The sequence below is a fragment of the Camelus ferus genome, chromosome 1, assembly GCF_009834535.1.
Source record: "Camelus ferus isolate YT-003-E chromosome 1, BCGSAC_Cfer_1.0, whole genome shotgun sequence".
Taxonomy (NCBI): Eukaryota; Metazoa; Chordata; class Mammalia; order Artiodactyla; family Camelidae; genus Camelus; species Camelus ferus.
Genome location: NC_045696.1, coordinates 63,076,784 through 63,089,069, shown reverse-complemented (window position 1 = coordinate 63,089,069; position 12,286 = coordinate 63,076,784). Strand labels below are relative to the sequence as shown.

The 12,286-nt window shown below is 49.8% G+C and overlaps 1 protein-coding gene and 1 long non-coding RNA gene across 2 annotated transcripts; both read left to right on the top strand.

Moving 5' to 3' along the window:
• The first annotated feature begins 6,353 nt into the window (after positions 1-6,353).
• On the top strand, positions 6,354-9,498 carry FAM43A (family with sequence similarity 43 member A). The gene has a single exon (XM_006178961.3). The coding sequence runs from the start codon at positions 7,297-7,299 to the stop codon at positions 8,575-8,577; it is 1,281 nt and encodes a 426-aa protein (XP_006179023.2). The 5' UTR covers positions 6,354-7,296; the 3' UTR covers positions 8,578-9,498.
• Positions 9,499-9,505: 7 nt separating this feature from the next.
• Positions 9,506-11,782, top strand: LOC116664205. The gene is made up of 2 exons (XR_004320605.1): positions 9,506-10,020; positions 11,478-11,782. It is a non-coding gene; the product is annotated as an uncharacterized LOC116664205 (long non-coding RNA).
• The last annotated feature ends 504 nt before the right edge of the window (positions 11,783-12,286 follow it).

The following is a 12,286-nucleotide window of genomic DNA, read 5'->3' as shown; positions in this document are numbered from 1 at the left end:
GAGACAAACTGAAACGCACATTGCATCATATCCTCTCTACCCTCCATTTGAAAATCTCTAAGTAATTACCACACACTTTTGACTTTACTTGTGCTTCTTTATACTATTTCCTGAGAAATAAGAACTGTCACAGCTCTCCTTGTTTTGGGAGTGAAAACCCCAGGGAGGTCGAGGTTTCCTGGGCAGAGCAGAGGAGCCTAGTGGGCCACCAGACTCTTGTGGACCTGGGTGAGCTCTCCACCACTAGGGGGACCAAAGTCCCATCGTGTAGATCCCATGACAGTCACACTTGCCTTTAACCTCTTTGGTGGCATGAAAGCCAATACAAGGGGACTTTTCATCAAGGGGCCCAGTGAGTGGCAGCTCACCAGGAGACATATGTTTGATTGATGAGGGCAGCTTCTGCCCAGTCCACCCAATGAACCCCTGAGCCCCTAAACACAGCCCTTCATCGAAGGGAGAGAACATAAAATGTGTGTTCCACACATTCATGTGTTGCAAAGCCTTCGTCTTTATGTTTAGCTGAAGGAAAGTGCCTGAATTGAGAGTCAGGCCCCATGGAATCTAATCTTGGCTTGGCCCCTAAGTAACTGTATGGAAAAGGAGTGTACTCTGAGGGTTTCAACTTCCTGTCTGTAAAACTGAGGGGTTGACTAGATTATCCTGAAGGGCCCTTCCAGGTCTGCCGGTCTGTGCATATATGAAAACAGACATACAGTTAACAACCATCCCACAAACATTTATTGTATACTGATGGAGTGGCCAGCCTTGTGCTAGGAGCTGAGGACGGAAAGATGAATTAAATAAAACCACTGCTCAGAGTCTAGTGAGGGAGGCAGAGAGTTAAAGACAGCGCTGAGGTGGAGATGCACACAAGGGGCAATGGAGAAGAGTAAGAGATCTTGGAACATGTTCCTGGAGAGGATGGTACCCGAGCTGGCTCTTTAAAAATGAGTCAGGGTCAGCCAAGGGACATGGCAGGAGGAAGCCATTCCAGTTAGATGGAACCACACAAACAACCACAAGAAGACAAGAAATAGTCTCACGAGCACAGAAAAGCACAGGCTATCGCTGGAGAATAAATGATGAGGCCAGGAGAGGTGACTAGTGAGGCTGCAGAGGTGGACAGCGGTCAGACTCGGACAATCTCATGTGTTGTACTCAAAGCTGGGGCTGTAACCTGTGGTTGATGGGAAGCCACGATGTGGTTACAATGGGAAGAAGTACAAGGTCAGCTCTGTGGTTTGGTAACAGTGTGGAGAATGGATTTGAGGGGGGCAGGCAGAGAGACACTTTTGAGCCCAGAGGAAAGAGGTGGGAATGGGTGTTGATGTGGCTAAGTGACTGGGTTCACTGGGGTTGTCATCCAGTTAATGTTTTTCTAACTACCTCAGTTTTTTTCTTGTTGTTGTTTTGTTTTGTTTTTTAGGGAACACCAGGTCCTCTGCTTGGCTCTGATGGGGAGTGGGTGGCTTTGGGAAGTGGTGAGGATTCAGGGTGCTCATCGAGGGGAGTGGCAGAGGAACAGACAGCTGGATGGAAGGTGTATTCCCGCTGTAACAAATTATCACAAACTTGACTTAAAGCAACATAAATTTACAATTTAGAGGTTAGAAGTCCATCACAGGACCGACTGAGCAAAAATCAAGGTGTTGGTAGGGCCTATTTGTTTAGAAATTCCAGGGGAGAATTTGTCTGTGCCTTTCCCAGCTTCTGGAGGCTGCCGGTATCCTTTGGCCCGTGGCCCCTTCCTCCATCTTCAATGTCAGCAAGGGAGAGTGGAGTCCGTCTCACATTATACCACTCTGACCCTCTCTTCTGCCTCTTTTCATTAACAAAAAATTTGACGTGAGATTTGTATAACATAAAAGTAACCTTGTTAAAGGGAGAAACTGAGTGGTATTTAGTATGTTTACAATATTGTGCAACCACCATCTCCATCTAGTTCCAAAACCTTTTCATCACCCCAGAAGGAAAGCCCATACCCATTAAGGACTTGCTCCCTCTTCCTCCAACCCTCCAGCCCCTGGAAACCAGCAACCTGTGTTCTTCATTATAGATTCACCCGTTCCAGGTGGTTCATATACATGGACTCATACAGTATGTGACCTTTTGTGTCTTACCTCTTTCACTTAAGCGTGATGTTTTTGAGGTCTTCATGTTCACTTTTAAGGACCCTGGTGATTACATCAAGCCCGTCTGGATAATTTAGGAGATTCTCCCTTCTCAAGGTCAGCTGTTTAGCAAACTTAATTCCATCTACAACCTCCCTTCCCCTTTGCCAGGTACTATAACATATTCACAGGTTCTTGGGATTAGGATATAAATGTATTTTGGGGGGTCATAATTCTGCTGCTCATAGGAGGGGTCAGAGTGTGTCAAGGCTTATACTCAGTGGTCCAGCTCCAGGAGCAGAGCACAGAGACTGTGGTAGTGGTCCAGGGATGAGGGGGATGTGGTGCACAGGAATTGTGGACCTGATGCTCACCCACAAGGTCTTGGATGGGGAGGAGGGCAAGGGTAAGAGGCTAGGGAGAAGTTGATAGTGTGAAAAATGAAGCGGGCTAGGGCAGGGCTCCTCTACCTTTACTATCTGGTCAATCATGGAGGAGTTTAGGCATGTAGACTCCCAGCCCCCAACTCCAGAAATTCTGATTTAGGGGTGGGATTCCTTACTCTGTAAGGAATACTGATGCAGATCCTGGAGGTCTTGAGGAGGTTAAATAACTGATGTGATAGGAGTCAGGAAAGAAGAGGGCTAGAAGGAGTCCTCAAATCCGCTGAAGGCATTCCCACCTTGGGACCTTCACATTGGCTGTGCCTTTTGCCTAGTGCAAAGCTGTCCATATGTATAGTCTGAAATGTTTTAGTAGCCACATTAAAGACAAGGAAACAGGCACAATTAATTTTAATAATATATTCTATTAACTTAATACAGCCAAAATATTATCTTTCAATTTACCATAAAATTATTGAGATATTTTACATTTTTAAAATCTTACTAAGTCTTTAAAATCCGGAATGGATTTCATGCTTGCATCACATCTCAATTTGGACCAAGTCCATTTCAAGTGCTCATTAGACACATGTGGCCAGTGACTAGCCTGTTGGCTGGCACAGGCTGGAAAGCTCTCCTGTCATATCTTTGCCCGGCTGACTTCATCTCATCCAGGTTTCTGCCCGGAGATGCCTTCCCTCACTATGCTGTCTAAATTGGCTACTTTCCACTCCCAACACTGCTTTCTTTTCTTTAGAGATTTATCACTGTCTGATTTTTATTAGTTATTTGTTTGCTTATTATCTGCCTCCCCATAGGATAGAAATCCCATGAGGGCAAAGACCTGTCTGTCTTCTTTGGTACAGGATCCCCAGCAACTGTATCACATCCACAGTAGACGCTCAACAAATATTTGGTGAATGACTTTAAAGGTCCTGGATACATCATCTGTCATCTCTGAAGCCAGTGTTCATTCAATAGGATGTTGGGGGAAGGGGAGCCAAGGGGGAGGGGTATTATGCAAGAAATAAGTTAGGAGACAGCCAGTAAGAAAGCTGCCTGTGAGCTAAAAGGCTGACTCTCAGATGTTACATTAGACGCTGGGTTTCTTTCCAGCTGTGACCTGACTGTGTATCTAACTGCTGGCTTATCTGGTTGTACGAGAAACCATCTCACCAAGTGTCATTCCTTCCTGACACCAGTAGATGGGGCAGTGTCATAAAAAACAACTGCAGTCAGTCTGCGGTCCCATGCAGTTTCTAAGCCCTTTCCAGCCAACTTTACTGAGGTCTATTCTGGAACTGCTCTGATCTCAGATCTGTGGTCTGGACTCATCAGTGGTGCTGCCGGCTTTCCCAGTTGACAGAATGCAGCCTCAGCTGCAACGTGTGCTTTCCAAGGGGGTGACCAGCTTCTCCACAAGGTGTGGTGGGCCCCAGAGGCTGGCCCAGACCCAGGACTCCAGGAGACAGCCTGGTACGCACCCCCCTCCCGCCACCATTCTCATGTCTTTGAGTACAAGGACAGAGTGTAACTCCCACACTGGAGTGTTCACATTTGCTTAAACTCTTCTGTCTTCCTCAGGTTGAAAGAAGTCTTATTAAGAAGGTAGTCCAGGTATGGCAGAAACCCGTCCACAGGAACAGCTCTGTGGGCCTGTGCATCTGGGGCTGACACTCTCGCTCCTCTGATAAGCCTGGCCCACCAGTGGAGTCTTCCCTGCTGCTGTGGTCCACTAGTTTCCCTGTCACCTGTCACTGCATGAAGCCCAAGCACGTGCCTCTTGCAGAGGCTGAGACCAGCCCTAGCTCCCATCCCTGGTCCCTCCTCTTTCTTCCTCCCCAAACCCTTCTGACCCTTGGACCTCCAAGTAATTTGGAAATATTAACTGCTTGAACATGACGTCAAATTTTGTAGAGTTTAGACTTTGAGATTATGGACCAGCTAAAAGTCACAGCACAGGTTAATTTGATGTGATTTTTATTAGATTTTGTTTGTTTGTTTGGAGCATATGCCATCTACTGCATTGCCATTGCAAGATATTCCAGAAATGTGAGCAGAAGAAGAATTAACCTCAGTCTAAATGGCCTATTATAGTCCTAGTCAGCTCATTCCAATACAGTGTCTCCACTAACCCATCAGCAGCTGAGGAGTAAGGCATTATAGCTCTGGTCTAATGGCACTCTGGGGCCAGCCAACCATCAAAAGGACATTCTTTCCTTCAGAGACTAGGAGAGGGGAAAGGTTGATCAGGAAACTTCCTTGTTTGATCAGGAAATTTTCTTATTTCATTGTTACAATCATTAAATGCCATCTTCAACTGCACATTTGCATCCATTTTTATATTTTATAATCTTTCTCTTCTCTATATCTGGAAAGCCCCTTAATTCTTCCCTGCTTGGCAAAACCCTCTTCGTTCTACAAACATCACCACTTCTGTGGAAACTGCTCTGATTTTCTTAGTCACAAAGAACCTTTATTCCAGCTTCTCATAGTACTTTAGGTCTTTCTCAGGGCATTTAGCCACTCTGTCTTCTTGTTCACATCCATATTTCATACATTCATTCAACAATTAAGTAGTGCCCATTTGTATCAGGCCCTGGGGGATATAGGATGCTCTCATAGAATCTACATTCCAGTGGAAGCCCAGCATTGGGTGGAGTTTACATCCTTCATTGGAATGGGAGCTTCTGGGAGACAGGAATTGGGTCTGCTCCCAGCTCAGGGCCTGGTACCCAAAGGTACTCAGGAAAGTTAGTTAAATTGAAACTCAGCACCCATGACTCTGAGACTTTGATGCAGGGTCTCATCTGGACATATCACACATTCCAGCTTGAAGTGTTTTTGCTTTGACTGAGCAGACCACAGAGGCAAGCCAGTTATTCCAAGAGCCCAGAAATGAGTTAACAAGCCAAAGGTCAAGCTGGTCAGATGATTAAAGCAACATTGTCCAGCTGACACAAGAGAAGAGAATGATTAGTGCTAATCATTCCTGGTAGTGGGTGGCTAGGCATTATTTGACACAAATAAAAAAATGTCATTTGAATTTTTACTAGGAATTCTTATCCATAATGTGACAATGCTGTAATAAAATTGAATGACTGGCTTGCGAAGTAAACTGAGTTCTAACCACACACAAGCATTACTTAGAAATTGTATACATCTCAGAAAACTGCTCTACCTTGAGACCTGACCCAAGAAGGGGACACTACTGGGGGTTCGGAGCTGGAAGCACCTTTTTAAAATCAACTATATACTACAGTGTTCCCTCCAATCGTCTTATTACCACTCATTTCTCTTTTCACTTCCTGCTCTTTACCTGTGGAGAAATGGCTCCAAGGTAGTGAAAGATAAGTCTCGGGGTGTGTTTGCTCTTCTTTATTTTCTTTAATAGAATAAAATTCTGAAAAAGAAAAAAAAAAAACAGCACCCAGTTATTCTCAGAAAGCTATCACACACGGAAAGAATCACTACTTCTCCAACCTTTTTGCATATTAAATTATAGTTTAAATCCCACCTTCCACCACCTCCCCCAGAAGTTTCGATAGAGACATACATTTATTCAGTGAGGTTGCAATTCAGCCTGGGGGTGGAGTATCAGAATTCAAGTGGCTTTTCCCGCGGGGTAACCCCAGGTCTTGGCGATTTCTGTAGATAAAAGAGATGCTGGTAAATTTGGGATGTATTTGCCAGATTGAATCGGTCTCCTCTTTCCCTAGACCAGTGGCTGCAATCTGATCTCTTTAAGAGACCAAGAATCCGTGGGGCGTCGGAGCCTGAAACGGATCCTCTTCTCCACTCCTCCCCTATCCCCGCTCGGCGAATGGTTCGCGCCGGCCTATATTTACCCGAGATCTTCCTCTCGGACAGCAAGGATGTGAAGCTGGCGAGGTGGCTACCGCTCGCGACACCGGAGGGGGCGCGCTGCAAAGGCGGGCAGCGGAGCGAGGGGATCGCGGGAGTGGAGTCGGACACCCTCCAGAGGGAAGAAATGAGGTAGTGACAGTCCCCGGAGCCGACCATGCGCGCGCCCGGCCCTCGGAGCCTCGCGTTGCCCTGGCCGAGCCAGCCTGGACCGTGAACCGGCCAAGCCCGAGTCCCCGGTGTCCTGCCGGAGCGAAGATGCAGTGAGCCACGGCGGGACTGCTGCGCGGGGCCCGCCGCGGCCAGCCGGACCCACCAACTGAGCGCACTTGGGGCAAGCAGCTGATTCTGGGACTCTTTCAGCCGAGGGGCTCTCTGCCTCCAGCACTCCTTGGAGGTGGGGAGCATTGGCCCCTGGGCACACTCGGCGGTTGAGTTTCCGCCGTTTGTGGCCCTATCCCCGGGGACTGTGTGAGTGTGAGAGGAGGGCCCTTTTCATCTTCGCCGAGGAGTTCCTGCGTATTCTCGCACCATCCCGGCTGCTTTTGCTGGGGCTCCCTCATTTATTTGCACGCGCTCATCTCTTTTTCTAAAGATATTTTCCGCTCCACTCTTGCGCTGTCTTTCTCATTTTGTTTGCCCTCGTCCTGCCCACGCTGGGGTAAATCTATGTGCGCCTTTTCTCCCACCTCCTACTCTAGCAGTTAAATATTTTCTTCTCTTTTAAAATTCTACCCCTACCTCTTTCGGCAGGGTTCCGGAGCACTATACACCCCTTACTCCCCCGCCCCTACTCCCTCCGACTGGGCCACTCCCAGCAGAGTTTTATTTTTCAGTCTTGCCCGGGCCGAGCCCGGCCAGGGCGGGTGGCTCAGCCGGGTTCGCACCCGGCCCTCGGCCGCCGCCTCCCAGCTGCGCGGGGGCGCCCTCCGGAGATGCTGCCGTGGAAGAAGCACAAGTTCGAGCTGTTGGCCGAGGCGCCGCCACGGCAGGCGTCCAAGCCCAAGGGCTACGCGGTGAGCCTGCACTACTCCGCGCTCAGCTCGCTGGCGCGGGCGTGCCCCGAAGGCGCGCTCAGCCGGGTGGGCAGCATGTTCCGCTCGAAGCGCAAGAAGCTGCACATCACTAGTGAGGACCCCACTTACACTGTGCTCTACTTGGGCAATGCCACCACCATCCAGGCGCGCGGCGACGGCTGCACCGACCTAGCGGTGGGCAAGATCTGGAGCAAGAGCGAGGCGGGCCGTCAGGGCACCAAGATGAAGCTGACTGTGAGTGCGCAGGGTATCCGCATGGTGCACGCCGAGGAGCGCGCGCTGCGCCGCCCGGGCCACCTCTACCTGCTGCACCGCGTTACCTACTGCGTGGCGGACGCGCGGCTGCCCAAGGTCTTCGCCTGGGTGTACCGGCACGAGCTCAAGCACAAGGCGGTAATGCTGAGGTGCCACGCGGTGCTGGTGTCCAAGCCCGAGAAGGCGCAGGCTATGGCCCTGCTGCTCTACCAGACGTCTGCCAATGCTCTAGCGGAGTTTAAAAGGCTCAAGCGGCGGGACGACGCGCGTCACCAGCAGCAGGAGCTGGTGGGCGCGCACACCATCCCGCTAGTGCCGCTGCGCAAGCTGCTTCTGCACGGACCCTGCTGCTACAAGCCGCCGGTGGAGCGCAGCCGCAGCGCGCCCAAGCTCGGCTCCATCACCGAGGACCTGCTTGGCGAACAGCAGGAGCAGGAGCAGGAGCTGCAGGAGGAAGAGGAAGAGGAGCACACCGAGGGCTGCCCGGAGGAGGAGAAGGATCGAGCCAGAGAAGGAGTCACGGCTGAGCATGAGGCCGAGGAGGAGCAGCGGGCGCTGGTGGTGACCATGCACTTCGAATGCGGGGACTTGCTGGACACGCTGGAGGGTGGCCGCGAGGAGGCGCTGGGGGGCGGAGGGGTCTCCCATGGCCCTGAGGCTGGACCGCCGCCTCTGCTGCTGGGTAGCGCCTCCGACATGAAGGCCGAACTGTCGCAGCTTATTAACGATCTGGGAGAGCTCAGCTTCGGCAACGACGTGCGCAGCCTACAGGCCGACTTGCGGGTGACTCGCCTTCTGTCGGGCGAGAGTACCGGCAGCGAGAGCTCCATCGAAGGCGGGGGCCCGGACGCCACCACTGCCAGCGCTGGAGACCCGTCGGGCTCTAACGACTGCGCCAGCCTAGACGAGCTCCACTCGGGCTGAGCTCCCACCAAAGTCCAGTGCGCGCCCCTAGCGCCCCAACGTGACCCCCACCCGTCTCTCCACCACCTCCTTACCGCCCTCATCCCCCAGGAAAGGGGAAATGGGACACTTGAGGCCCAGACACCCGCCTCCCCTCTCTACATTTGGCTCTGTTTGAAGCGGGGCCCCGATTGCACGCGGAAATATGCGGAGATGTGCAGGGGCGGGGGAACCCTACAAAGAAGGGGAAAGAGGCAGCACTCTGGGGTCGGGGGAAGGGAAGGGCCGCTGGTGTTAGCAAAGCCCGGCAGGCGTGAGGTGCCTGCCGGCCAGTTTCCTGTTTGTGGAGCAGCTGGGGCCTGAGGAGGAGGGGTTAACTTCCTCCCCGTCCCCCAGCTGGGAGCGGCCTAGCTCTGTCATTGACATGTCATTTAAAAAAAGAAAGAAGAATTTGCTCTCACAATGTTTGAGGCTTTAATGCCAACCTCCTAGCCCCCAATCTTTTTGGTGCAAGAGCTTGAGTTGTTTACCTCAGAATCAGACCCCTGAAATTCCTGCCAAATTCCTCAAATAACTGTTTGGGGGGGAGGGGGAGAAAAAAGTTGCATTTTGTTTACAGTTAAAGACATCTATTATCTTAAAAAGGAGTTTTCTTTTAGAAACACATACACCTTCCTCCTGCTCAAAAGGTCTCACTCCATGATACTGTGTAAAATATTTTTGCACTGTTGTGAAGTATTTTTGACATTTTTTTGTACATAACTGTGTTCTCAGAGTTGAATGTTTATATCTTTTGCTGTGCAAAAGGGACATGTAAAATGCTGTTCAGTTGTATATACAGAAATGTGTATAAAACATTTTGTTATTTTTTAAGAGTAGCACTGCTCTGGTTCTGTTTGCACGCCAGTGGGGAGAGAATAAAGAGGAAAATTGAACAGAACAGGTGAGCGTCTAGAACTGCGTCAGAAAATGCTTGGCTGTGGGGGCGCTGGGGGAGAGGGTGTGAGCATGGCTGGGATGGTGTGGGAGGACAGGCTCTGGCCTTTGCAGAGGTGATGAGCGAAGGGGGACTCACTTTATGCATAGTCTGGGGCCTTTCTGGTCGTTTGCAACTCTGGGTCCTCAGCTGGGCCCGTATTCTTCACTTTTTCAGTTGTGTGAGTGTGGGCTTTTTCTGGCCTCTTTGAGTTAATTCTTGGAGATGCCGGGTGAGTTCTGTGCCTCATTCCCAGACTTGTGAGGTTACTTAAGGAGGGGTGACTTTCAAGGGCTTCTGAGGTTTTACCACCTCTTTCTGTGGTTCACTTTTTCCTTCACAAACAGCTCAAGGAGCTTTAAAGACGAACTTGAGACCTAAAGGAAGTTCCTGTGGGGCTCTCTGAGGAGTGAGATGATCTCTGTTTCTACTGGGAGGAAAATCAAGGAGAGAGGAAAGTCAGAAGTTCCGGTCGTGTCTCGATGCAGGTGGGGTGGGGGTGGGGGGTGCGGGTGAAAGAGTCCATTTCCTTTCCTTCTATAAGCCAGCATGACCCAGTGGGAGCGTGGTGTGGCGGTCAAGGCGGAGAAAGTCTGTTAGAGCTTGGTCTGTGTGTGTGTCTTAGGGTTTTCAGGCTTTCTGTGTGTTTGTTTCTGTTGTAAACTCCAAACAGATGTCTTTAGTTAGACTCCACCCGATCAGCTGGAAGCTGTAATAAGATGCTGCCAAAACTGTGCCTTCTGCAAATGATTTTTTTCCCTTTGCCCTTATGGGCCCCTTTTCCAGTGTTGTAGAAATGGATCGCGCTCCTGGCCTTCCCTGGTGTCCTGAGGCTTGGCTTTGTTTTCATCATAAATATGTTCTGAGCAGCTAGACCCAGAGATCCTAAGGAGTCTGGAATTCACTGGAACCATAGAGGAAGTGGGGCGGGGGCAAGCTGGGGTGGGGAGAGAGATTTTCTTCCTAATTAACAGAAGTAGTTCAGGCAAAAGATAATCTTTAAAAAGCAAAGGGTGGGTAGGTGGGAAATTAAAAAATATTCGGAGTCACTTCTTAAGGGGATGAGCACAAGGTGCATCTCATATTTATCTTGTATTATATTTTGATTTGGTTGAGGGTCCCTGTCTCTTTCCTTGAATACCGTAGATACACATTACTGAATGACATTTTCAAACCCCCAGGTAGAGAGAGGACAGGAAGGTTGACTGTGTGGGCAGTCACTATTTTACATGATTAGATTCCACATTTCAAATTGTTTCTACGCCCCGCCAAGTTCCTCTGTTGCTTGAAATTGATGAGAATGTGAAACAGGGTGAAGATTATTTGACTTCTACTTGGGGGTGAGGCAGGGTCTGCAGGTCTTCCTTCTTAATCCAACCGATGTGTCCAGTGAGAATGCCGGTGGCTTTCTTCTGTGGCTGATGGGGGCATGGTGATTGATCAGAAAGTTCAGACAAATGACATTTAAACCAACACCATCATTAAATATAAGGCAATTGTCTCTTTAAAGCCTGATTTTTCCTGTTATGTGGTTGATCAATAGGGAAGGGGGTTTAGGGGTTAAGAAAGAAGGAGAAAATAAGACTGCAAAAGAACTAGCTGCCTCTTTCCCTCCCCCCTGCTGCCCGCCCCTCCCCTCCTACCTCCCCGCAGCTTTTTGGCTTTTATCCCCACCGCACCCCAGGGCTCTGGCTGATGTAACTCTAGAAGAGAGGTGAAGGTGATACATGATTCACCTCTTCTTACATCTCAGTCTTCCAGGGATGATATCACTAGTGTAAGGAGAGATGTTTTGAATGAAAAAAAAAATCCCAAAGCTAATTTACTCCTAACACTCAGAGGGAAAAGAGTGTGTGACAAACGCATAACGAAGTAGATGAAATACACATTCCAGAAAGCACTGAGGTCTGCTTTACTCATCAAACTCCGCTTTTCCGTCTTGCAGGGTGAGGCTCGTGTTTCTCCTTTACAACCGGATGGTACTTTAAATGCAGTGAGACCCTTGCCACACTCCTCCCCAGCCTAAGTTGTCCCCTGTGTCCAACAACGCAGCACTGACTGCACGAAGAAACAAGTGACTTCCGGCGGCAAGAGAGATGGTTGCAGAGGTTGGCTGCCTGCGTCCACAGAGATAGTCCTCAACCTCTCCCGGCACAAACATCACATGTTCATTTGTACAATTTGTTGTGTGTGTTGCGGGAGAAGGAGGGAGGAGTAGGGTGGTGTAAAATAAACAATAGTATTACATTCCCCCTCAACTATTAGTATCAGAGAACCCCTGCTCTACACACACAGACACACACACACACACACACACACACACACACACACACACACTCCTCCCGAAAGAAGAACTCCCTCTCACTGCCCCACAGTCAGCAGAAGAGTAGATTTTAAACAAATTAGAAAGGCTCTGTTATACTAAGAAAGCACAATGGCTTCCCAGGGACAGAGCTGCTTTTAAGGGATCTGCTTCTGAAAGGAGAGGGAACTAGCTGGTAGAATCCACCCCTGGCATCACACTGGAGATGAAAAAGAAACCTCACTGGAGTCACCCAGGACCCTGAGAAACATAACAATTCTATTAGGAGCCAGTTGCCCCCGTTTCTAACAGGAGTTAGTAATGCAGTGAGCAGAACCCTTTCCTCCGTGTGGCACGCGTCGGCAGCCCTAGCATCCGCTGGTAGGTGATGTGTGATGGAGCTTGCAATGTGTGCGGACGGCTGGGGCTGGGAGCAGAGTCCGACACGTGCG

What these genes read in the sequence shown, in the direction of transcription:
- FAM43A (XM_006178961.3), top strand. Translation starts at nt 7,297, where the DNA reads ATGCTGCCGTGGAAGAAGCACAAGTTCGAGCTGTTGGCCGAGGCGCCG.